The sequence below is a fragment of the Anolis sagrei genome, chromosome 6, assembly GCF_037176765.1.
Source record: "Anolis sagrei isolate rAnoSag1 chromosome 6, rAnoSag1.mat, whole genome shotgun sequence".
NCBI classification, from domain to species: domain Eukaryota; kingdom Metazoa; phylum Chordata; class Lepidosauria; order Squamata; family Dactyloidae; genus Anolis; species Anolis sagrei.
Window position 1 is genome coordinate 26500034 of NC_090026.1, and position 26037 is coordinate 26526070.

At 41.6% G+C, this 26037-nt stretch overlaps 1 protein-coding gene across 1 annotated transcript in view; it reads right to left on the reverse strand.

Moving 5' to 3' along the window:
• Positions 1-7515: 7515 nt before the first annotated feature.
• LOC132779609 (cytosolic phospholipase A2 gamma-like) overlaps positions 7516-26037 on the reverse strand; it is a 38363-nt gene continuing 19841 nt past the window's right edge. The window contains exon 8 of the mRNA XM_067470534.1: positions 7516-7577. Within this exon, the coding sequence (XP_067326635.1) occupies positions 7516-7577 (62 nt within the window). The remainder of the gene's footprint in view (positions 7578-26037) is intronic.

A 26037-nucleotide genomic window follows, 5' to 3' on the forward strand; every position in this document is an offset into this window, starting at 1 on the left:
CCTTATCAGTAAGTTAGGGCTGGGCATTCAAGAACAGGGACTAAACATCACTCAAGTGCACACTGAAACATAAAGGTTTTAGCCGATGTCTAATCCTCCTTATTCCTTACTCCTTATTCGTTATATTCAAGATCAGGTTTAGAGCAGACCATTGAGGTGAAGACCAAAAACTTGCGCATTCTCTATTATGTCAACAAAGACTCTTAAAATGAATGCAAAGGTCCAGATTTGCAGAAGGTGGAAAAAAGTGTGGAAGAAGACTATGTGTCAAACATCCGAAATAACTGTTGAAAATAAAGACAACAAAAATAGATTTACTATATGTAACAAAAGTATACCGAGATGAACAACTTCATAAGAAAGCGGACACCATCTCTGGATAACTACAAAAAACTAGAATGATTGACCAGCCTCTTTCGAGGAGGATGAGCTATATTTTGGGCTGCTCTGCACTGAAGTACACAATCTCTATGTGTTTAGAAAGAAAAAAACTTGTAAACCAAGGAAATACTGTTCTGTCATGGCAGCTAAAAAAGAGGGGTATAAAATTACCGTGCAATTGTTTCCACAAACCGTATCCTGAAGTTCCAATATCATTTAATAGCCTCCTTACTTAGTCTGAAATATATGACAATGTTTGTTTACATCATTGAATTGTTCCTTAAATTTTACTCCCAATGCTTCTGTGAATTCCTTTACAAGGAAGAAGCAGCTCAGATTGGCTAGCTCCACTTATAGAAATACAGTGCCTTTCCTTCTGAAATACTTGCCATATGAATATGTGTGGGGGGAAACCACTAGTGTGTATATAAAAATGTTAAAATCTCTAAGGCATATTTAGTGTCATTAAACTTTTAATCTCATGAATGGAATTGATCTAGATGGGGTTTTTTGTGTTTTAAATCTTTTTGTCAAGGACCTTACAGCACCACAGTAGTAAGTTTAATATATAGGCTTTTCCTACCCTCTGATTGTCCTTTCATGCTCACAACCACTGTAGGCTAAAAGACAGCAATTGGTCTAAGGTTCCATGGAGAAATGTCATGACCAAGTACAATTGGGACTTGGCTTTCCTAATTACAGTCCCAATGTTCTATTCACTATACTAAATTGGCTTGTCCAAAGCACTTATTTTCACAATGTGACTCATGGAATCTCACCTTCTCTGTTTCCCTCTTCTCTTTTTTTCTCTTAGCAAAAGGAAATGGAGGATGCTATTCCTCAGGCCAGTTTTTAGGGCAGTCTGTGGGCCAGTAATTAGGCCGTCCTTCAGGTCAGTTATCAGCTCAGCCTCAAGCATCCGATCTGACACCAGAGATGTCGACACGCTCAGCAATTTTCTAGAGAGGGAATAAGGATATTGCTAAGAGAGGTTTGAGTTCCTAGAATCCGCATCTAGAAAGAATACTGGTTTGGTTTTCTTGTGTTTAAAATCTGTTTGTCAAGGACGCTCCTATGGTCCTTTCATGCTCACAACCACTATAGGCAAAAAGACAGCAATTGGCCTAAGGTTCCATGGAGAAATGTCATGACCATGTACAATTGGGACTTGGCTTTCCTAATTACAGTCCAATGTTCTATTCACTATACCAAATTGGCTTGTCCAAAACAGTCATTTTCACAATGTGACTAATGAAGTCTCCCCTTCTCTGTTTCCCTCTTCTCTTTTTTTCTCTTAGCAGGAGGAAACGGATGATACCATTCCTCAGGCCACTTTTCAGGCCGGTCTGTAGGCCTGTAATCAGGCCATCCTTCAGGTCAGCCATCAGCTCACCCTCAAGCATCTGATCCGACACCAGAGACGTCAACATTCTTGGAAATTTTCTAGAGAGGAAATAAGGATATTGCTCAGGGAGGTTTGAGTTCCTAGAATCCGCATCTAGAAAGAATACTGGTTTGATTTTCTTGTGTTTTAAATCTTTTTGTCAAGGATCCTCCAATTGTCCTTTCATGCTCACAACTACTATTGGCTAAAAAACAGTAATTGGCTTAAGGTTCCACGGAGAAATGTCATGACCAAGTACAATCGGAACTTGGCTTTCCTAATCACAGTCCCAATGTCCTATTCACTATGTCAAATTGGCTTGTCTTCAGGCCAGCTAACGGGCCAGCCAGTGGGCCAGTCTTCAAGCCAGCCAGCAGGCCCGCCAGTGAGCTGGTCATCAAGCCAACCAGTGGGCCAGTCATCAAATCTAATGAAAACTCGCCTTCTCTGTTTCCCTCTTCTCTTTTTTTCTCTTAGCAGGAAGAAACAAAGGATGCCATTCCCAAGGCCAGTCTTCAGACCAGCCTGTGGGCCGGCCAGCAGGTCAGCCAGTGGTCCAGTCTTCAAGTCAACCAATGAGCAAGTCAGCAGGCTAGACTGTGGGCCAGTCATCAGGCCAGCCAGCAAGCTGGTCATTGAGCCAGCCAGTGGGCCAGTCATCAAATGAGCCAGCAGGCCAGTCTGCATGCTAGTCATCAGGCCAATCTGCAGGCTGGTCATCAAATTTCATGAAATCTCAACTTTTCTGTTTCCCTCTTCTCTTTTTTTCTCTTCACAGGATGTTGTTCCTCAGGCCAGTCTTCGGAACAACCTACGTGTCAGTCTTCAAGCCAGTCATCAGGCCAGCCAGGAGGCCAGTCTCCAAGCCAGCCTCTGGGCCAGTCATCAGCCTGTGGGCTAATCATCAGGCTAGTCAGAGGGCCAGTCATTAGGCCAGTCTTCACGCCAGCATGTGGGACAATAATCAGATCAGCCTGCCGGCCAGTCCTCAGGCCCACCTGAGAGCCAATCTTCAAGCCAGCCTGCGGTCCAGTCATCATTCCAAGCCTGCAGGCCATTCATCAGGCCATCCTATTTATTTATTTATTTACTTTATTTGTATACCGCTGTTCTCAGCCCTTAGGCGACTCACAGCGGTTAACAACAGTAGCAGCAAAAATTCAATGCAACAACAGCAAGATATTTAAAAACAATTAAACACAATAACAGTGTGCTGTCGCACGCTGGGCCTGTGCATTAGACTGTAGACAGGACATAAATTCTCTGTGCCCAACGGGACGCCGGGGCTGCCTCAGATTAAAGGCCCTTAGATTCCCCCAAACAGAGTCTTTAGAATGCTTAAAGTAAATCCAACAAAGTTCTTTATTGATGAAAACAAACAGGTACTTTCAAGCTTTCTTAACTGTCTATTGGCTCTTGCAAACTTGTTCACTGGGAACAGGCACTGTCTTCTTAACTGTAACTAACTGATGGGGAAATCCTAGCTTCTAATCTGGGCAGTCTGTACTTGCCTCTGTTGACGTGGAGCCCCTGCACCCGGTACCAACTGCATCTGGCTTCCGCGAGCGACCCTTGCCCCAACAGAGCTTTGTAGACCTCCAGGGAAAAAGAAGGAGTTCAGGTTGCTGTGATGGCCGGCAGAAGTCCCTCAGCCAAGCTGTGGCTGAATGTCTCCCGGCCAAGCTGTAGGGCTGTATAACCCCGGCCAAGCTGTAAAAGACGAAGCTTTTCTACAGGAGCCACTTCGTTCTATGTCCTGTGCGAAAGGCTTCTCTGTGATAACTAACTCAAAATGGCTCCTGTTCCCTACAAAACTCAAAAAGGGGCGGGACCAGGGAATCTAACTATTATTTTTTTCAATATTTTTTATTGAGTTTTCATTAATTAGTGACATCGAAAGAGGGGGAACAATACGTAGATAGAAAAGCTTGGAAATATAGGATATTTGGGTTACAGTGGGTCTTGGAGGGGTGGAACATAAGGAGGGTAAGGAAGGGGGGGTGTGGGGAGAGAAGAGTGACGGAGGGATATTGGGAGGGGGGGCTAGAGAGGGGGGGAGGGGATACTTGACACTTCCGTTTGGTCCACAGATGGAATGCATATTATTAAATACATTTATTAATTCTGGTTCCATATTTTCTCTTGTTTGTTTTGCTAATAATTATTATTATTGGTCTTTTGTTTCTAGATATTCTTTAGGTATTCTTTACAGTGGCTCCAGTTGGTCTGTCTTTCCTTGTTTTGGTTCTCCATTAGGCTCGATAGTCTGTCCATATCTATAAATTCAATCACCTTTTTCATCCATTCCTCCGCCGATGGGATTTCTTCTGTTTTCCACTTTTGGGCTATAAGCGTCCTTGCCAAGGATGCAAGGTAGAAGAAGATTTTTTCCTCATTTTCCTTCAGAGCGGGGACTGTCCTGTTGAGGAGGTAGTATTCAGGCTTCATTTCCAGTTTGGATTTGGTTATTTTTTGTGCGTGTTTATGGACCGTCAGCCAAAATTGTTGGACTCTCTTACATTTCCAGAACATATGATAGTAGCTCCCTGTCTCCTTCTTACACTTCCAGCACAATTTGCTGTGATTTTTATTAATTCTAGATAGTATGGCTGGTGTTAAGTGCCATCTATAGAACATCTTATGACAGTTTTCTATAATAGATGTGGCTTTAGTAAGTTTGGTTTTCTTTTTCCAGATTTGCTCCCATTCTCTGAGCCATATAGTCTTACCTATGTCTCTCGCCCATTTGTTCATACTTTCTTTTATCAATTCCTTTTCGTTGTTCCATTCTAATAGGCTTCTATATAGTGTCGTTATCACTTTTTTTCTTTTTTCATTATCTTATCCCAAGTGGTCTCGGTCTCGGCGAATCCTTTTTTGCAATCCTCCTTATAACGTTCTTTTGCTTGCAGATAGTGGAACCAACACAGTTCTTTGTCTATTTCTCTAAGTTCATCCATTGATTTGAAGCACCATTGGGTGTTGTCTCTTATTAGAAGTTGGTTATAATTGAGCCATTTTTCCCTAGGTAATTCCTTCTTATGGAAGGCCTCTGATGGTGACACCCATTTGGGCGTTTTAGAGTAGAAGTAACCTTTATACTTTTTCCATACTTTTAAGAGTGCTGATCTAATGTAGTGGTTGTTAAATGCTCTTTCTATTTGGTCTTTCTCATACCAGAGGTATGCATGCCATCCTCTTCTTATATTCCATCCTTCTATGGTTAACATCCTTTTAGGTTCAAGATTGGCCCATGCCACTGTCCAAGATAATGCACATGCCTCAAAATAAAGACGTAGATCTGGCAATGCAAGACCTCCTCTTTCCTTCGTGTCAGTTAGGGCTTTAAATTTGACCCTCGGTTTCTTCCCATCCCAAACGAACCTCAGGATGTCCTTGTTCCATTTTCTAAAACAAGTATTGTTCTTGATAATTGGGATCGTTTGGAATAAAAAGATCATCCTCGGTAGTATACTCATTTTAATAGCCGAAATTCTTCCTAACCAGGATAGGTTGAGATATTTCCAATTTTTGAATTTCTTCTGGATGTGTTCCCATGTACGTTCATAATTGTCTTTTAATAGGTTTGCATTTGATCCCGAGATGGTTATTCCTAAATATTTTACTTTTTTAACTATTTCCAGTCCCGTCTCCTCGATGATCTTGGCTTTCTTCTCTGCATTGATGTTTTTTGTAAGTATTTTAGATTTGTTCCTGTTTATCTTGAGGCCAGCTAGTTTCCCGAACTTTTCGATCTTCAATAGCCATTTTGGGGTTAACTCCGCAGGGTTTTCCACGATGCATACAACGTCGTCTGCAAAGGCCTGGACTTTGTATTCTTCGGAGGCGATCTTTGTTCCTTTTAAATTGTCGTCCGACCTTAGATCGTTTAGGAGGATCTCCAGTATCATTATGAACAATAATGGAGACAGAGGGTATCCCTGTCTGACCCCTTTTTGTATGTTGATTTCCTCCGTAAGTTGGTCGTTTACGATTATTTTCGCCGACTGTTTGGTGTAAATGGATTGTATTGCATTTGTTATCTGGTATCCTGCGTCTCTTGTAATGTAGATATTAAGAAATCCCAGCTCGCATTGTCGAACGCCTTCTCAGCATCCACAAAGAGAAGGCCGACTTCCTTTTGTCTGTTTTGTTCGTAGTATTCGATTACGTTTAATATGCATCTTATGTTGTCCTTCATCTGCCTTCTCGGTAGAAACCCTCTTTGGTCCTCCTTTATTCTTGTTTTGAGCACTTCTTTGAGTCTGGAGGCGATGACCGTAGCGAAGATCTTGTAATCGCAGTTCAATAGCGAAATGGGGTGATAGTTTCGTACGTTCGCTGGGTCGGAGTTTTCTTTATGAAGTAGCATTATGTAGGCTTCTTTCCATGATTCCGGTATTTTACTTCCTTCTCTTATATTGTTCATGATTGTGTTTAAGTATGTTACCAATTCTTCTTTGTGAAGTTTGTAATATTGGGCCGGAAATCCGTCGGGTCCTGGTGCCTTATTGCCTGGTATGTCGGTTATCACTTTAATTATTTCTTCTTCTTTGATCTGGGCATTTAGAAGTTCTCTTTCGTTATCATTCATTCGAGGTATTTTTTGTTCTGATATGTATGCGATTATGTCTTCTTTCTGTGTCGGATCTTTTTTGTAGAGTTTTTTGTAAAATTCCCTGAATTGTCCAGCAATTTCTCTTTCCGTGGTGTAGTTTTCCCCTTCTTCTGTTATTTGTGTTATTGTCCTTCGCTGCTTCTTCTTGGCCAATTTCCTAACTATTATTGACAGGTGGCTTGCCCTATGATTGCAGCCAAAAGAAGCCACCTATTTGCAGGGTCCCTGAAACTTAGGACTGCAATAAACATTAAATGCAAAAGCAAACAGAAATGGAGCTCCTGGTACAACTGTACCAGCACAAACAGACTAATCAATTAACGACAATAACCACTCACTGGCGTCTCATAACTGATAACATGATCCAAACTCGTCATCCGTTGTTCCGTTCCTATATTCATTGCACTGCCTACAGGTCAGCCATCGGCTCAACCTCAAATATCTGATCTGACACCAGATCTGAATAATCTTGAACTTGGCTTCCCTAATTACAGTCTCAGTGTTCTATTCACTATACCAAATTGGTTGCTCCAAAGCAGTTATTTTCACAATATGACTCATGGAATCTCATGTTCTCTGTTTTTCTCTTCTCTTTTTCTCTCTCTTAGGATGCCATTACTTAGGCCATCCCACAGGTCAGCCATCGGCACAGCCTCAGCAGACGCAAGAGACATCAACATGCTTGGTATTTTTTTAAAGAGGAAATGAGGATATTGCTCAGGGAAGTTTGAGTTCCTAGAACCCAAATCTAGAAAAAATATTGGTTTAGAAACCTAATAATTTTGAAGCTCCAATGTGTAGCTTCTGCTGTAATCCTAATTTCAAACAGTGGAGCTATTTGGAACTGTCTTTTGTTAGAATAGGAAACAGGAAATGATGTTTTCTGTTTGAATCGATCTGCCTTAAGTCTAACACAGGTTTCAATGAACCTGTGGGCCAAGCCGCCAGAGTCATGTGCTCCCAGAAGGGTTTCCCTGGGCACAAGGGCCGCAGCGGAGGAACCAGGCCAAGCACAATCAGAAGTCTTCAATGGCAGAGCAAGGGGATGATAACATGGTACATGTTTTGCCTCCAGAGGCAGAATTTATAATTTGCTCTCTGTGCCTTTAAGGATATGGGAGAAGGAAGGAGCTCAAGCCTCAGCTGCTGCCTGCCTTAGAATGGCAGTTTTGACAGTTAGGAAATCAGTTAGAGCTAAGGAACAAAAGGAAACAGAGGGTTAGAAACAGAACAGGATTTCATGTCACGTCGGAGATATATTGATAGTAAAATAATATAGTCACGTCAGAGATATATTGATAGTGAAATAATATAGATAGTACAGTCAGAGATAATTAGATAGTTATAATTTAGATACGGGTTAGATATAGTTATAGACATTATAGTTATAGATAATGGAACTACTAGAAGTCACATCTAATAGCTATTTAGTAAAATAAAGGCAGTCACATTTTGGATTAAGTACAGGGCTGCAGAAGATCTCAGATTTCCTTTTCAAAAAGGTTTAAAGTGACGACCAAAGGAAAGAAAATTTGGTTTGTTTAAATAAAACATCATTTTAATTTTCATATAGCCTCCTATTTGTTCTTTGTGTTAAAATTCCTTCCAATCCAACCCAAGTAACACAGAGGCAGAACAGTACATATTACAATGCCTGTGAAGGCAGAAGAAAGCAGCAATAGAAAAGAAGCCACTTGGTTGTTGGGTTAATCATGCCACATGGTCCATGGTTGCAGTAGGATGTCGAGTCGGTCTTGCAGGCTCTGTGTGCCAAGTGTGGTCTGTATTGGTAATTTTCTGACTCAGCCCCTAGCCTTTTCCTTTCCTCTCTTTGTCATCTCGGAATCTTGGAATTGAGGCTGGCCAATCAGAGACCATATGCAAATTTCCTTCTCATGTCCCCGTTTCTGTCATGAACTCTTTTCTCCACCAGGGGCTCCTCTTGAAGCTGGCCAATCAGAGACCATATGCAAATAGCACCGCTGCCCAGCCAATCGGAATCTTGGAACTTTCAGGCTGGCCAATCAGAGACCACAGTGGCAGCCAATCAGAAAGCTAGCACATACACCACCACACTTTTGTCCTCCGCATACAAACTTTCACCTTTATTATATACTAGCTTGGGGACCCGGCGTTGCCCGGGTTATTAGAGAAAGTAGGTAATGGCTGTTCTGTATGCCAAGTTTGGTCTTTATTGGTCTTTGGATAACGGCTGCATTATTTTCAGGAAGTGAGTGAAAGTACTTGAAGTCCCATCATCCATGGGCCATCCTCCTACAAACAGCAGTAGGATATAGACTGGGTCAAGGGGGCTCTGTGTGCCAAGTTTGGTCTTTATCAGTCATTAGATGAGGGTGGCAGTGGTGTCAGTAAGTGAGTGAAGGTACTGCAAGTCCCATCATCCAAAGTCCATCCCCTTTCAAACTGCAGCAGGATGTAGAGTGGATCATGGGGGCTCTGTGTGCCAAGTGTGGTCTTGATTGGTCATTAGAAGAGGTTTGCAGCAATCTTTGGAAAGGAGTGGAGGTACTTGAAGTCCCATCATCCATGGTCTGTCCTCCTCCAAACTGCACCAGGATGTAGAGTGGGTCATTGGAGCTCCATGTGCCAAGTGTAGTCTTGATTAGTCATTGGCGAGGGTCTCAGTGGTCTTAGAAAGTGAGCCAAGGTACTGCAAGTCCCATCATCCATCTCCAAAGTTTTCCAAACAACACCAAGACGTAAAGTGGGTCATGAGAGGTCTATGTGCCAAGTTTGGTCTTGATCCGTCATTGGATGAGGTTTGCAGAGGTCTCAGAATGTGAGTAAAGGTACTGGAAGTTCCATCATCCATGGTCCACCCCTCTCCAAAACTGCAGCAGGATGTAGAGTGGGTCATGGGGGCTCTGTGTGCCAACTTTGGTCTTGATTGGTCATTAGATGAGTTTTGCAGCAGTCTTGGGAAGTGTAGGTACTTGAAGTCCCATCATCCATGGTCTGTCGTCCTCCAAACTGCTCCAGGATGTAGAGTGGGTCTTTGAAGCTCCATGTGCCAAGTTTAGTCTTGATGAGTCATTGGCGAGGGTCTCAGTGGTCTCAGGAAGTGAGTGAAGTGACTGCAAGTCCCATCATCCATTGTTAAATTCTTCCAAACTGCACTAGGATGTAGAGTGGGTCATGCTGGGTCTCTGTGTAAATTGTGGTCCTGATCCATCATCGTTGGCAGTTGTAATGGTCTTCGGAAGGGAGTGCAGGTATTGCAAGTCCCATCGTCCATGGTGCATCCTCCTTCAAACTGCACCTGGATGTAGAGTGCGTCATGGGGACTCAGTGTGCCAAGTTTGGTCTTTATCGCTAATTGGATGAGGGTTGCAGTGGTCTGAAGCAATGGTACTGCAAGTCCCATAATCCACGGTCCATCCCCGGCAAAACCACATCAGGACGTAAAGTGGGTCATGAGAGGTCTATGTGCGAAGTTTGGTCCTGATCAGTCATTGGATAAGGTTAACAGCGGTCTCAGAATGTGAGTGGTGGTACTGCAAGTCCCATCATTCATGGTTCATCCTCCTCCAAACTGCAGTAGGATGTAGAGTGTGTGATGGGGGCTCTGTGTGCCTATTTCAGTGTGTATTGGTAGTGTTCTGACCCAGCCCCCGGCCTTTCCTTTCCTCTCTTTCTCATCTCGGAATGTTGGATTTGAGGCTGACCAATCAGAGACCATATGCAAATTTCCTTCTGTCATGCCCCGTTGCTGCCATGAACCCTCTTCTCCACCAGGGGCTCCTATTGAAGCTGGCCAATCAGAGACCATATGCAAATAGCAGCACAGCGGCAGCCAATCAGAACGCTGGCACATACACCGCCCTCCCTCCGTCGCACTTCCTCTGTCCTATACAAACACTCTCTTTTATTATATACTAGATTGGGGACCCGGCGTTGCCCGGGTTATTAGAGAAAGTGGGTAATGGTGGTTCTGTATGCCAAGTTTGGTCTTTATTGGTCTTTGGATAACGGCTGCATTATTTTCAGGAAGTGAGTGAAGGTACTTGAAGTCCCATCATCCATGGGCCATCCTCCTACAAACAGCAGCAGGATATAGAGTGGGTCATGGGGGCTCTGTGTGCCAAGTTTGGTCTTTATCAGTCATTAGATGAGGGTGGCAGTGGTGTCAGTAAGTGAGTGAAGGTACTGCAAGTCCCATCATCCAAAGTCCATCCCCTTTCAAACTGCAGCAGGATGTAGAGTGGATCATGGGGGCTCAGGATTGGCTCTGAGGGCTGGGCCGGTAGGGCTGGGGCGCGAAGCGGGGCTGGGCGCGCGCCGCGGCTGGAAGAGGCGCCTGCCTCTACGCCTGCCTGCACTCTACATCCTAGTGCAGTTTGGAAGAATTTAACAATGGATGATGGGACTTGCAGTCACTTCACTCACTTCCTGAGACCACTGAGTGTGGTCTTGATTGGTCATTAGAAGAGGGTTGCAGCTATATTCGGAAGGGAGTGGAGGTACTTGAAGTCCCATCATCCATGGCCTGTCCTCCTCCAAACTGCACCAGGATGTAGAGTGGGTCATTGGAGCTCCATGTGCCATGTGTAGTCTTGATTAATCATTGGCGAGGGTCTCAGTGGTCTCAGGAAGTGAGCAAAGGTACTGCAAGTCCCATCATCCATCTCCAAAGTTTTCCAAACAACACCAGGATGTAACATGGGTCATGAGAGGTCTATGTGCCAAGTTTGGTCTTGATCCGTCATTGGATGAGGTTTGCAGAGGTCTCAGAATGTGAATGAAGGTACTGGAAGTTCCATCATCCATGGTCCACCCTTCTCCAAAACTGCAGCAGGATGTAGAGTGGGTCATGGGGGCTCTGTGTGCCAACTTTGGTCTTGATTGGTCATAAGATGAGTTTTGCAGCAGTCTTGGGTAGTGGAGGTACTTGAAGTCCCATCATCCATGGTCTGTCATCCTCCAAACTGCTCCAGGATGTAGAGTGGGTCATTGAAGCTCCATGTGCCTAGTTTAGTCTTGATGAGTCATTGGCGAGGGTCTCAGTGGTCTCGGGAAGTGAGTGAAGTGACTGCAAGTCCCATCATCCATTGTTAAATTCTTCCAAACCGCACCAGGATGTAGAGTGGGTCATGCTGGGTCTCTGTGTAAATTGTGGTCCTGATCCATCATTGTTGGCAGTTGTAATGTGTGCCAAGTCTGGTCTGTATTGGTAATTGTCTGACTTAGCCCCCTCTGGCCTTTTCCTTTCCTCTCTTTGTCATCTCGGAATCTTGGAATTGAGGCTGGCCAATCAGAGACCATATGCAAATTTCCTTCTCATGTCCCCGTTTCTGCCATGAACTCTTTTCTCCAGCAGGGGCTCCTATTGAAGCTGGCCAATCAGAGACCATATGCAAATAGCACCACTGCGGCAGCCAATCAGAATGTTGGAACTTTCAGGCTGGCCAATCAAAACGCTGGCACATACTCCTCCCGTCGCACCGCCACACTTTTGTCCGCCGCATACAAACTTTCACCTTTATTATATACACTAGCTTGGGGACCCGGCGCTGCCCGGGTTATTAGAGAAAGTGGGTAATGGCGGTTCTGTATGCCAAGTTTGGTCCTTATTGGTCATTGGATAATGGCTGCATTGTTTTCAGGAAGTGAGTGAAGGTACTTTAAGTGCCATCATCCATGGTGCACCCTCCTCCAAACAGCAGCAGGATGTAGAGTGGGTCATGGGGGCTCTGTGTGCCAAGTTTGGTCTAGATTGGTCATTAGATGAGGGTTGAGCAATCTTGGGAAGGGAGTGGATGTACTTGAAGTCCCATCATCCATGGTCTGTCCTCCTCCAAACTGCACCAAGATGTAGATTGGGTCATGGGGGCTCTGTGTGCTAAGTTTGGTCTTGATCAGTCATTGGATTAGGGTAGCAGTGGTTTCAGTAAGTGAGTAAACATACTGCAAGTCCCATAATCCATGGTCAATCCTCCTCCAAAACTGCAGCAGGATGTAGAGTGGGTCATGGGGGCTCTGTGTGCCAGGTTTGGTCTAGATTGGTCATTAGATGAGGGTTGCAGCAATCTTGGGAAGGGAGTGGAGGTACTTGAAGTCCCATCATCCATGGTCTGTCCTCCTCGAAAGTACACCAGGATGTAGAGTGGGTCATGGGGACTCTGTGTGCCAAGTTTGGTCTTGATCAGTCATTGGCGAGGGTCTCAGTGGTCTCAGTAAGTGAGTGAAGTGACTGCAAGTCCCATCATCCATTGTCAAATTCTTCCAAACCACACCAGGATGTAGAGTGGGTCATGCGGGCTCTCTGTGTTAATTGTGGTCCTGATCCATCATTGTTGGCAGTTGTAATGGTCTTAGGATGGGAGTGCAGGTATTGCAAGTCCCATCGTCCATGGTGCATTCTCTTCCAAACTGCACCAGGATGTAGAGTGCATCATGGAGACTCAGTGTGCCAAGTTTGGTCTTTATCGGTAATTGGATGTGGGTTGCAGTGGTCTCAGGAATTGAGCAAAGGTACTGCACATCCCATAATCCATAGTCCATCCCCAGCCAAACCACACCAGGGCATAAAGTGGGTCATGAGAGGTCTATGTGCCAAGTTTGGTCCTGATCAGTCATTGGATGAAGTCAACAGCGGTCTCAGAAAGTGAGTGATCCCACCGGCATCCCTGCTCGTGATCCCACCGGCATTGCAAGCGCGCTGGTGGGGACGTGGGACAGGGCATTTTCCGTGGTGGCCCCCCAACTCTGGAACACCCTCCCCAAAGACCTTAGACAGGCCCCTACATTGGCTGTCTTCAGAAAGAACTTGAAGACCTGGCTTTTCTGATGCGCCTTCCCAGATTAGGAAATCTCCACTACCAAGTCCCATAAGCACTTTATCAGAACCAATGATTGCTGCACATCGCACATCGCACTTGCCCTAGAAGTCCTTTATATACCTCCTGTCACATCAGCACTTTTAATCTTGTACCCACCTTCCGGCCCGGCCCAGTTTTACTGTGTTTAGTGTAATGTGCTTGTTGTTTATTTTGCTTTATTCTGTTTTTAATTGTTTGATTTGCTTAGATTGTATTGTTATGTTGTGTTGTTGAGGCCTCGGCCTGTGTAAGCCGCATCGAATCCTTTGGGAGATGCTAGCAGGGTACAAATAAAGTTTAATAATAATAATAATAATAATAATAATAATAATAATAGCAATGTTCCATCTCCCAAAAAGCCACGCAAAAGCACGACCCTCACTCAGTGTTGTCTCGTGTCATCTCAAGTGTGCTTCTATCGCTTTGCAGATTTCCTAGCCTTGCCAAGTAAGGATTGGGAGCGACAGGGAAATCTGCTTTATTACAGCGAAGATTTCACAACTAATTTAATCATGCTTAGATTATTAATTGACTGCTTTTGTGAAGTCTTTCATTTTACAATGTAAAGTTTTGTAAAGTGTACTCAACTCTTTACAAAATGAAACAAAGAAAGTAACGATAAGATCGGTTGCAATATGTAATTCTCCAATGTTTCCATTTAATTGGTAAGGGGAAAAATATAAACTCAAGAATGTGATTGAAACAAAAGTTTTATTGATATGCTTTCAATACAAGAATAGCAGAAAAGTAATCTTCAGGTGTACAATACATAATGAATCAGGCAGTATCAGTTGCAAACACTAAGGAATATATTTTGTTTCTCAGGACTGTTTTCCATTTAGAATTATGGGGTCACTGAGTGATTATCCACACTAAAAAATTATAGCAGTTTGACATCACTTTAATTGCCATGATTCCACTCTATTTACCTCATCACTCTAGTTTCTGCCTATTGTAGAATTCTAGGGTTTGTAGTTTAGGGAAGAGCCTTTTAACAGCCTCACTCAACTACAAACCCCAGAATTCTGCAGGAGGAAGAAACTGGATTTAAAGTGGATTCATTCTCGAGTGTGCTGAAGTCATGTGTAATCCTGAGGTTTGTAGTTTGTTGTGGCACCAGAGCTCTCTGACAAAGAAGGGTAAATTTCTCACAAAACTAGAAATCTCAGAGTTCAATACCACTGAGCTATGGTTATAACCATTAATAATTATTAATTATTAATAATAATTATTAATTATTAATTTAATAATTATTAATTTAGTGTCAATCTGCTGTGGTATTGCAGTGAGGATACAGACTGTCTTTCATGTAGAACTGCCCCAGAAATGACCTGAATGGCCATGTTAACTTTGCCGAGATCATTGCTGCTGGATAAGGACAAACCTGGCATAAACTGAAACTCTAGTGGCACTGAAAGGTATTGCAGGAAGAGTAAACATTTTCACCAATGTTTTTTCCTTCCAGCTTCAACAGTTATGAAAGTTTCTCATAAACATTCCACTTAATCAACATTGTGGTTTAAAATCCCTATGGGTTAGTCTCAACTCAAGTAATTCTGATGTTTAATGGGGAGTCATTAGAAAATTCAGTTGATTCAGTGTGTCCTTTTCAGTTAGATATAATCATAAGAATCAAGCCATCATATTTGCCCACATCATCATATAGTCCCCACAAATTGTACATCCATACGTGATTAGGAGATATGTAGTAAAAGGGAACAAACAAAAAGAAGCTGAAGATTTCTTCAGATTCTTTTACTGAGCATAGAAGTAAAAATTTATTTCTCCAGAATATTAATACAGTAGAGTCTCACTTATCCAACATAAATGGGCCAGCAGAATGCTGGAAATGCGAAAATGTTGGATAATAGGGAGGGATTAAGGAAAAGCCTATTAAACATCAAATTTACTATTTAAGCACCAAAACATGTTTTACAACAAATCGACCAAAAAAAGCAGTTGAATACACAGTAACGTTATGTAGTAATTACTGTATTTACAAATTTAACACCAAAAAGAGCTGTGGATCCCAGCAGGCGGCAGACTGCATTGGATAATACAGAACATTGGATGAGTGAAGGTTGGATAAGCGAGACTCTACTAAGAATACTTGTTTCAACCTTCTATGAAGAATGACCACATAAATGCTTTATCTCTCCCCAGATCTTCTTTTCAACTCCTTCTACATTTTTCTTTGCTGCTTCGAGTAGATCTCTGATCTCTTGCTCTGAATAGCTCATCTTGAAAGTTCCGTAAGTATTCCAATAGTCATCAATTTTACCTAAATATGAGGCATATTAGGGATGAATATAGAGAAATCAATGATTACTGTTAGCATTCCATAAACAGTTCAAGCTCTCTCATGTTAACTCAGAAAGATATTCAACTCACAAACAGGCTTTGTCCCTTTTCAGACTTTGTTTTCCAATTTCTTTCTTTAAGAGGAAGGTAGTCTATAAACATTTTTTTCACAATAGTATAAACGTTTACAAATCCAACCAGTGAAAAGTCACTTTAGTGGATAAAACTTACAAACTTTTTAAACCATGCCTGCAGCCATCAGTTATGACTGATGGATGATATTATCATACCCCTTTGAACATTTATTTAGTTGTTTGTGGAGGTGCTAAAAATGAGGATTTGCCTCATTATCTTTTTAGAAGGGAGATAAGGAGTTGCTCATTATATTCAGAGCCAAGTAACGCAGTGGGTTAAATTGCTAAGCTGCAGAACTTGCTAACCAGAAGGTTGGAGGTTTGAATCTGCAGATGGGGTGAGCTAGCCCCAGCTTTTGCCAACATAGCAGTTTGAAATCATGCAAATGTGAGTAGTTCAATAGGTACCCCTCTGGCAGGAAGGTAATGGCACTCCATTCCGGGCACAAGACCTAGGAGGCATCTATGGACAATGCCGGCTCTTCAGTTTAGAAATGGAGATGAGCACCACCCCCCAAAGTTGAACTCAACTAGATTTAGTGTCAAGGGGATACCTTTACCTTTACCTATCATCTATCACTGTCTCAGAAAAAGAAATATCCTTTGTGATACTCTGTGGAACTCAAAAGGTCTCTCTTTTTCCACATTGGCAGCAATGAAAAATTGTTTTTAGCATTGCAGCTAATTGTTCTGAGAATGATCTTATCGAATTGCACAATCATTGCTTTCGTTTGATGCATTTTAATCCTTTTTTTTAAGAAACCCATTAATTATTTTAGATCTATACGTGATATATGCCCAAATGTACTTCTTTATCGTATTAATTGGTTTTATATGTGAATAGTAATAAGTAATTGGTTTTAATTGTGAATAGTAATAGTATAAGACCCTGTAGGAAGATTTGAAAAAAAAATCTATTCCTGGTTTGAAAGTGTTAGTTCAGGATTGGAAGAATGGTAACTTGTTTAATTATTTTCTAGCATTCTCTTCCAATATCTGATTATTTATATGAATTTCACATCAATAATTAAATCTCAAGTTACCTTTGCAGTTGTCTTTGTTAAACAGTGGAAAATGCATAATGGTTAGGTCTTTTGTTTTGAATATATAGCAGTTTGATGGTTCTTTGTCCGGCAGTTCAACCTTATTGAGATCAGGAAATGTAATGTGATTGCTTTCACAGTATTTCGATGCGCTATATAAAGTCTTCATCAAATTGAAAGAGAAATCAGGACAACTGATGATTAAACTGGCAAATACACATGAAAAAGAAATCACCGACAGATTGTTGATTGGAAAGAATATTCCTTTTTTACATCACATTTATACTCATTTCAGGATTATGTCAGAATTTGATGAAATGATTTAGCCTTTCCCCTCAGATAAAGTGCTGGGTAAACAAAAGAAGCTCAGTATCATATTGTACACTATTTTCATATTGCTGCTACCCTTCCTAGAGACTGTGACAAGTTGTCAATTGAGATGGATCTATGCTATGGACATCATTGAACAACCATAGGCACTGGCATCAAGTGATTTAGTGAAGAAAAAAGCCATCAATTATATTACTGGACTACTAAATTAATGTCAGATATGTTTCACCAGAGCTTCTTTGTTGAGTTCCAGGGCCAGAGAAGAAGATGGCGGAAACAGAAGAATGGCCTGCCTCAGGGGAGCGTGCTTGCTCCATCCATGTTCAACATCTACACAAATGACCAGCCACTGCCAGAAGGGACAGAGAGTTTCATCTATGCTGATGATCGTGCCATTACCACTCGAGCAGGGAGCTTTGAGATGGTTGAAAAGAAGCTCTCCGAAGCTCTAGGTGCTCTTACTGCCTATTACAGGGAAAACCAACTGATCCCTAATCCATCTAAAACACAGACATGCGCCTTTTACCTTAAGAACAGACAAGCATCCCGAGCTCTGAGGATTACCTGGGAAGGGATCCCACTGGAGCATTGCAACACACCCAAATACCTGGGAGTCACTTTGGACCGTGCTCTGACCTACAAGAAGCACTGCCTGAACATCAAGCAAAAAGTGGGTGCTAGAAACAACATCATACGAAAGCTGACTGGCACAACCTGGGGATCACAACCAGACACAGTGAAGACATCTGCCCTTGCGCTATGCTACTCTGCTACTGAGTATGCATGCCCAGTGTGGAACACATCTCACCACACTAAAACAGTAGATGTGGCTCTTAATGAGACATGCCGCATTATCACAGGGTGTCTGCGCCCCACACCACTGGAGAAATTACACTGCTTAGCCGGTATTGCACCACCTGACATCCGCCAGGAAGTAGCAGCCAATAGTGAAAGGACCAAGGCAGAGACATCTCCAGCTCATCCCCTGTTTGGGTATCAGTCAGCACGTCAACGAATTAAATCAAGACATAGTTTTCTTAGATCTACAGAGACACTCGCTGGAACACCCCAGCAAGCGAGAGTCCAAAAGTGGCAGGCCCAAACTCAGCACCTCAATCCATGGGTGATACCAGATGAGAGACTCCCCCCTGGGCACACAGAAGACTGGGCAACTTGGAAGGTGCTGAACAGACTGCGCTCTGGCACCACGAGATGCAGAGCCAATCTTAAGACATGGGGCTACTCGGCATGCGAGTGCGGAGAAGAACAAACCACAGACCACCTGCTGCAATGCAACCTGAGCCCTGCCACATGCACAAGGGAGGACCTTCTTGCGGCAACACCAGAGGCACTCCAAGTGGCCAGCTACTGGTCAAAGGACATTTAACCAACTACCAAGTTTGCAAAATCTGTTGTTTTTTTAAAAAATCTGTGTGTTTGTTTTGTTCTGTTAGAATTGTAACACAATGATATGGTTGCTGATGACACGATAAATAAATACCAGAGCACTGCTAGTCAGAATGTCAGTTCTAAGCCACTGGAGACCTGCCCCGGTAAAGAAAGACACAATTGTACCCGATAAGCACAAAAATAGTGCTGTTTTATGGGAGGGACCACTGACTTGTGAAGCACTGCGAGGGAGAATGAAGAATAAAAATAAATTATTTGTATTCCACCCTATCTTCCTGAGGGGACTCAGGACAGATGCCAGCATAACACTGGTAAACATTCGATGCCTATATAAAACACATGATACTCACATAAAATCCCAGAAAACGCCCACATATAAAAGTAACATTAAAGCCTAACATCAAATTAAGACCTAACATCAATAAATGAAACCTGAAATCAACAAATTAAACTTCCCATTTAAATTCCTGCTGAGACTTAGATCAAAACCAAAATGAGATATCGTATTACAAGGCATAATGTAAAAGTTAACTGGTATAATTTTGCTACATCTCTTCTCTCGCCTCACTTTGACTTCATGCTTGGCCTCCACAGCTCTCCTCCACAAAATAATAATTTGATAAAATGCATAACAATGACAGCATATACTAAAAGACTATGGCAGATTTCAAAATGAGAGAGGATACCAATTCCCACAGTGGCCAAAACCAAAAGAATGAAAGAAAAATAAATAGACATCTAATTTTATATTGGCACATGTCACCAACATGATGTCAACTGTATTGTGATTACGCATGCTTTAATTCATGAGTGGACAACCATGGGAGGTCAAGGAGTCAATTTTCAGTGTAGGCTACAAAGATTTCAGAACCAACCCCCTCCCAAATTTAAATATTTAAAATAAAATAAAAACACTGAAGGGGGCCAGAAATGTGCATGTAGTTCTTGAAACTCCTCCCACCCAAAAATGCAGAAGAGCCCAGCAAGCAAATTACAGAGATATGAAAGCTGTCATGAGACTTACTCCTCCTTCTTTGTATGGGATAAACTAGGGACTCTAGAGTATCTAAATGCCGCAAAAACAAAATTAGGGCTTTATGTGGCTGTAAGGTTTGCATTTTGCTCAATCTTGAAAGATTTGAAAGACTTACCTGAAATGGACCACCTGCACTAAAGTCAAAAGAAAGGATCAGTTTCACATTTCTCTTGGGATGGAGAACAAGTGGATAAGCACTATTTATGGCTACACCAGCATCCATTAGAGAGATGTTTTTTTCCTTATTCAGATGATCTGATTTGACATCACCTAGTAAGATGTAATGAGAAAGCATTTACATGAAAACATGTACCAATATAAATGTGCTTCCGCATATGGCATTAAGGAGAGAGAGAGAGAGCTGGTGAAGAAGCAACCATCACACATTAATCCATCAGAGATGACAGTGAAATCCCATATCCTTCAACATTTCACAGGTAAAAATTGGGACACGTGTAGTTAAGTAACATCAGAGTGTGGCTAAGATTGCAACAGTTATTGCTGAAGAAGAACACACAAGCCAGGTCAGTGTAGATATGGATCAGCCAGTGGCAGCTAATTGAAGTTGAGAAAAGCCTGATCCAGGATCCAGGCTTTCCCCTGACTTTAGGCTGTGAGGACAGCTGGGCACCAGATCGGTCCTGTATCTTTTAATTAAAATAACCAAAGAAGGTGTTTGATCAAATGTGGGCTATCATGGAATTTCAGAAATTTGGGATAAAATGACCAAAATATTATAGCTTTCAGAATTCAGAACTCTCCAGATTTTTTTTTTCATGTCAGGAGCAACTTGAGAAACTGCAAGTCGCTTCTGGTGTGAGAGAATTGGTCATCTGCAAGGATGTTGCCCAGGGGATGCCCAGATGGTTTTCTTTAATGTTTTACCATCCTTGTGAGAGGCTTCTCTCCTGTCCCCACATGGGTAGCTGGAGTTGACAGAGGGAGCTCATCCACACTCGCCCCGGATTTTAAACTCAGACCTGTTGGTCTTCAGTCCTGCTGCCAAAAGGGTTTAACCCTTTGTGCCACCGGGGGCTCCTATCACCAGATTAACTATATACTAACAAAGAGAAATGAATGCAGATGCAATATAAACTTACAATTCTTCATGAAGTTATTGGTAGTTCCCCATGTCCATCCGAAAATGCATGAATTGGTCTTCCTTATGATTTTCAGCAAACTCCAAACATCTAATAATGAGTAAAAAAAAGATCACCTGAAATCTTTATCCTCACCCTTGCACCCAATTATCCTCTTTTGAAATTCAAATTTCCAATTACCACCATAGAAACTTCAAAAATGATTTTATCTGAAATTAAACAACGTATCAGAATGGTTGGTCCCCAGAATTTCCTTCTCTTACATATTATTTGCATTTTCCCACTTTATGTCTTAGATTTTATTTAAAGTCAGTTAAGAAGAAAGATTAGAGCAGTGGTTCTCAACCTGTGGGTCCCCAGGCGTTTTGGCCTTCAACTCCCAGAAATCCTAACAGCTGGTAAACTGGCTGGGATGCTGGAAGTTGTAGGACAAAACACCTGGGGACCCACAGGTTGAGCAACACTGGATTAGAGGATGGAGAAGATGATATGCTCTGTTAAAGAAATATTCAATTGTTGGGAAAGGGGAAATAAAATATCTGATGGCAAGACAGAAGGTTCTCCCTCACCCACTTCCATGGCATATTTAGGATGTTAGGGAGATAAGAGAAGATCACAGGCTCCCCATCCCCCTGTTGCCATGTGGAAGGTGGGAGGAGGACTCAAGAAAGGTTTGTGGTTGGTTATAGCCTTCCACAAACCTCTCTTGGTTTCTGCCTGCCTGTCCCCTACAGAACATTTGGAATGTAAGCAGGAGAATTCTAATAAGGAACAAGAACCTTTCTAGATGGTCTCACCACCCCCTAACTGCCAACATGGGAAATGGGTGGGAAGCTGGAAAAGGAAGCTATATCTTTCCATGATTTACTCTTGCCACCTCCTATTTGTACCCTGCATGATATCCATAAGGTGAAAGGTAGCTAAATGGGGATCAAACAAGCAATAGCTTTCTATGATGCTCTTTTGCTTCCCTCACTCTCACTTCACCCCCTACACACAGCATTAGAAGGCTAGGATGAAGGTAGGCAAGATTCAAGGAAATTATGTCTACACCATCTGTTTTCTGATGGCTAAGTCACTACAGCTGGAATTGTTGGAACATATATGAGCATATCTAAGTCTTAAGTTCTTTGGGGGAAACTTTACTTTGATCCCACTACCCAAAAAGACTCATTTATTAATTAAATTTATTTTACATTAATGAAGTAATGTAATATATATAAATTATTCCCTTTTTCTACTGTATGGGACTTAAAATAGCTTCCATTGTAAATGAAATTTTAAAGAATAAAACAATTGCTAATAGAAAAATATAAAAAACATTAACATCCCATTTAAAACCATTAACCAGGAATAGTTAAAAATACATTAAAAATCTATCACATTTTAAGAACCTGCATATATATTGAACCACTCCAACTAGTTAAAACTAGATGGCCAATTTGAATAAATAGGTCTCTACTTTTCAGTAAAAATAACAGATTCTGCTCTGGGGAAAAGATTGAGGGCCTGGGAGCAGGCAAAGTCCTCATCAGATATCCTTGTGATCATGCTGGGATCCAGAGAAAGCTCTCCCCAAAAATTGTCAAAACCTGGGCAAGTTCATTTAGGAAGATTGGGTTTAAGATAATCTGGACCTAAAGCTGTAAGATAGTTGAGGAGATGAGAACCAGACTTCACAGTGGCTTTTCCTAATCTTAGAACCTCTCTTTGTTAGCCTCATCACTTTTCCTTTTGCACTGGCAGCTTAAGGCCCTTTTAAATATGCAGTCTTTTAGCTCTTATTTTGTTGCATCAAAAGACTTTTGATGGGGGTCTGTAGTTTACCTGCTTTTAAATTATATTTTAAATATTTGTTTTAATTTGAAACATTTTCTTTAAAAATGCCCCTAAGTTACAAACAAGACAAGTTTTGTAAGTTTATTCTTTAGCTGAATTTGTATGTAACTCGGAAATGTTACTTTTAAAGTGTAACTCCATCTATATGTGATTTTTGGATAGCATAGGGAAGGGTTAACAGTACACTCCTTTGGTGTTGGTGTTTGCTCTCTGTACCCCTGTTCAGAAGATTTCGCCTCACTTTCTGTCCTTGTGGTAACTGATTTTTGAAAAAATTGACTTGTTTTGGAAATAGGTATTGGGGATAAAGCTTCAGTGGAGACACCTTTTCCCCATGATAACTTCCAGAAGCGACTCTCCATTCCAAGGGGTGGATTCCTCTCATTTCCTGTTGTCTCACCCCCGTTTTGAACTATGAGTCAGTTGTAAGTCGGATGTTTGAAACTCAGGGAGTGCCCATATGATGTTTTAACTACATTTTGTTTTAATATATACCCTTGAAAGAGAGACAGGATAACATTTAAATAAATAAATACATTTTTTAAAAAAAATTCAAAGACAGAACTTGAAATGGGAAAAAACAGACTGTGAAGATGACAATGTACTGGTGTCCTTTGTTCATATAGCCCACTATGAGTGCATTAGTACAGCTGCATTCACATTCTATACCAAATAAAACTTCTCCATATAGAATGCATGCCTTTGCAAGTATAATGCCTTGAAGCAATCCAAATGATATTATATAAAAACAAAGGAATGCATATTAACATAGTTAATATTCAGCATAAAAAGACGCTTCATGCAGTCATGTTACATCATGATTGCTGTTTTGTTCCAAGATTAATGGGTACGCACAGCCCGGTCAAATTTAAGTTGCTCAAAGATGGAGGCATAAACCCTCCTGAAGATCAGAGCAAATATTTGTCTTACACAGATAGTAAGTATGGTTTCTTATTTATCTACACAAATCAAAACTGCCAGAGTATTGGATCAATGAAGAAAGAAGAAAAAAGATTTTAAAATTTAGTTTCATGTAAATGTTAAAAAGTATTGGGGATAGAATGGTCCCTTGTTGGAGGCTACATAACTCCTTTTTTGCTATCCCCAAGCACCACCATATCGAACCTGCCTGAGAAGTACAACCAGAACTACTACAACACTGTGTCTCTGCTTCCCAATCCCTCTATGTGTTCCAGAAGAATACCATGGTTGATGATATCAAAAGCCATTGAAAGATCCAAAAGCACCCACAGGGACACACTCTCCCTGTCAGTTAAGACAGGGATCATCCACTAAGACAGTAGTTCTCAACCTGTTGATCTCCAGATGTTTTGGCCTTCAACTCCCAGAAATCCTAACAGCTGGTAAACTGCCTGGGATTTCTGGGAGTTCTAGGCCAAAACACCTGAGGACCCACAGGTTGAGAACCACTGCACTAAGCGCCCTTCCACACTGCCATATAACCCAGCATCCTGAATGTAGTGATACCATTGAACTACTTACCACCAAATGCATTAAATCTGCATTCATGTTTGTGTCGTCCTTCTCCTCCTCTTTGTGTTTCTTTTATAATAGAAAAAGCAAAATAAAGACAGAAAACTGTGAATATTCTTAAGATATAAGATATCTTCACTTCATCACACAAATGTCATACTCTAAGGCAGGGGTCCTCAAAGTGTTTAAACAGATGGCCAGGTCACAGTCCATCAAACTGTTGGAGAGCCAGATTATCATTTGAAAAAACATGAATGAGTCCCTATGCACACTGTACATACCTTATTTGTAGTTTAAAAGACACTTAAAACAATACAATAATTAAAATGAAATACTACACTTATTAGTATTTCAATGGGAAGTATGGGCCTGCTTTTGGCTGATGAGATAGGATTGTTGTTGTCGTTTCAGACTTAGGTTGACCCTGAGTGAGGGCCAGGTAAATGAACTTGGAGGGCCGTATCTGGGCCCCAGGCCTTAGTTTGAGGACCCCTGCTCTAAGGATTCATACTTAAGGTTGCCAGACTGAAAACTGGAAAATAAATGGTTGTATAGAAGAGAGAACCTCAGCAGTTGTTATTTGGTGTGAACCAGGATAGGTGACAGTGAAAACTGTCACCAGTTTTCACTCTGGCAAATGCATTTAAAGGAAAGTTCCTTGGGATCTGCTGCCTATCTGTCAGTCTCAATCTCTGACACAGGGACACATCTGCTCATTGAAAGTACAACACACTCTTGTAGTAATGGAAATTTCATTTGTTTCCTCTCAAGCTGTTAGTGTACTCTGTTGTATCACCCAATGCAAGATTTTTCACATTATGCAAGAGCAATGGGACCTAAGTGCTAATTTTAAGTAGTAGCAACAAGAGCACAGAACATCTACAATCTGTGATTTAAGAATTCATAGATAGCTAGAAAGGTCTTGAAAGTTTCTCAGGTTGCTTGTGCATAATGTCTTGTGAGCTCTTTTAATCTAAATCTTTGCTTTTTTATCTGAAAATAAAATAACCCACCGGTTATTGTAACCCACTGGTGGCTCAGTGGGTTAAACCGCTGAGCTGCTGAGCTTGCTGACTTAAAGGTTTGAATCTGGGGAGCGGGATGAGCTCCCGCTGTTAGTCCCAGCTTCTGCCAACCTAGCGGTTCAAAAACATGCAAATGTGAGTAGATCAATAGGCACTGCTTCTGCAGGAAGGTAACGGCCCTCCATGCAGTCATGCTTGCCATGTGACCTTGGAGGTGTCTATGGACAACACCAGCTCTTCAGCTTAGAAATGGAGATGAGCACCACCACCACCACCCAGATTTGGACACAATGTCAGGGAAAACCTTAACCTTTACCTTATTTGCATCCTTATTAGATTGTAATCTGGCATAGTACCTTTTAACTTTCTGCAGCAAGTTCATAGTGCAGAAATTTTCAAGTTTTTATATCATTATTTGACTGAAGTTTGACATAGAACCACTGTCTTTTGATACATGTTTGTAGTAGAATGGCCAACCGCAAAGGTAGTCAGAACCCACTTGCCTTCAAGATCTCTGTCCAGAGATTCATACAGCTTTATAAATGCTACCTCTCTTGTTTTTGCATCTCCAGACAACAAGGTTTCTTCCAGTTTTCTGAAAAGCTCATAACTTTCACTGCTCCTGTATTCTTCATTAAAGAGATAAAGAAAAGATGAAAAATAATAAAATAAGATAAAATAATAGAACTTTACTTATATTCCACCCTCTCTCCCTGAGGGGACTCAAACAAAGAATCAATTTGAATTTTCAAAATGAAGTAAGACTGTGATGCATTACATGTTAGAAATAGGACTGGTTTGGGTTCTTCTTTGTGTTTTTTCTAACTTTATTTATGCCACGAGACAGAGACTCATGGGGTTCTCTTAGAAAACTATAAAACATTGAAAGTGCAGATTAATAAAACACCTTTTAAAAGACCTTTCCTAGCCTGAGTTTTTTCAGTGGCCTGTACTATAACTCCTATCAAACTTGGAAAGATTAACTATCCGTGATGGCTGGGACTGAAGTTCATCAAGATTTTGCCGTTTTTCCCAAGGGATTCTGTGAAAAGCTGCAGAAGAAGATAACTTTTAAAAGGTCTGATCATAGTAGATAAAGTCCT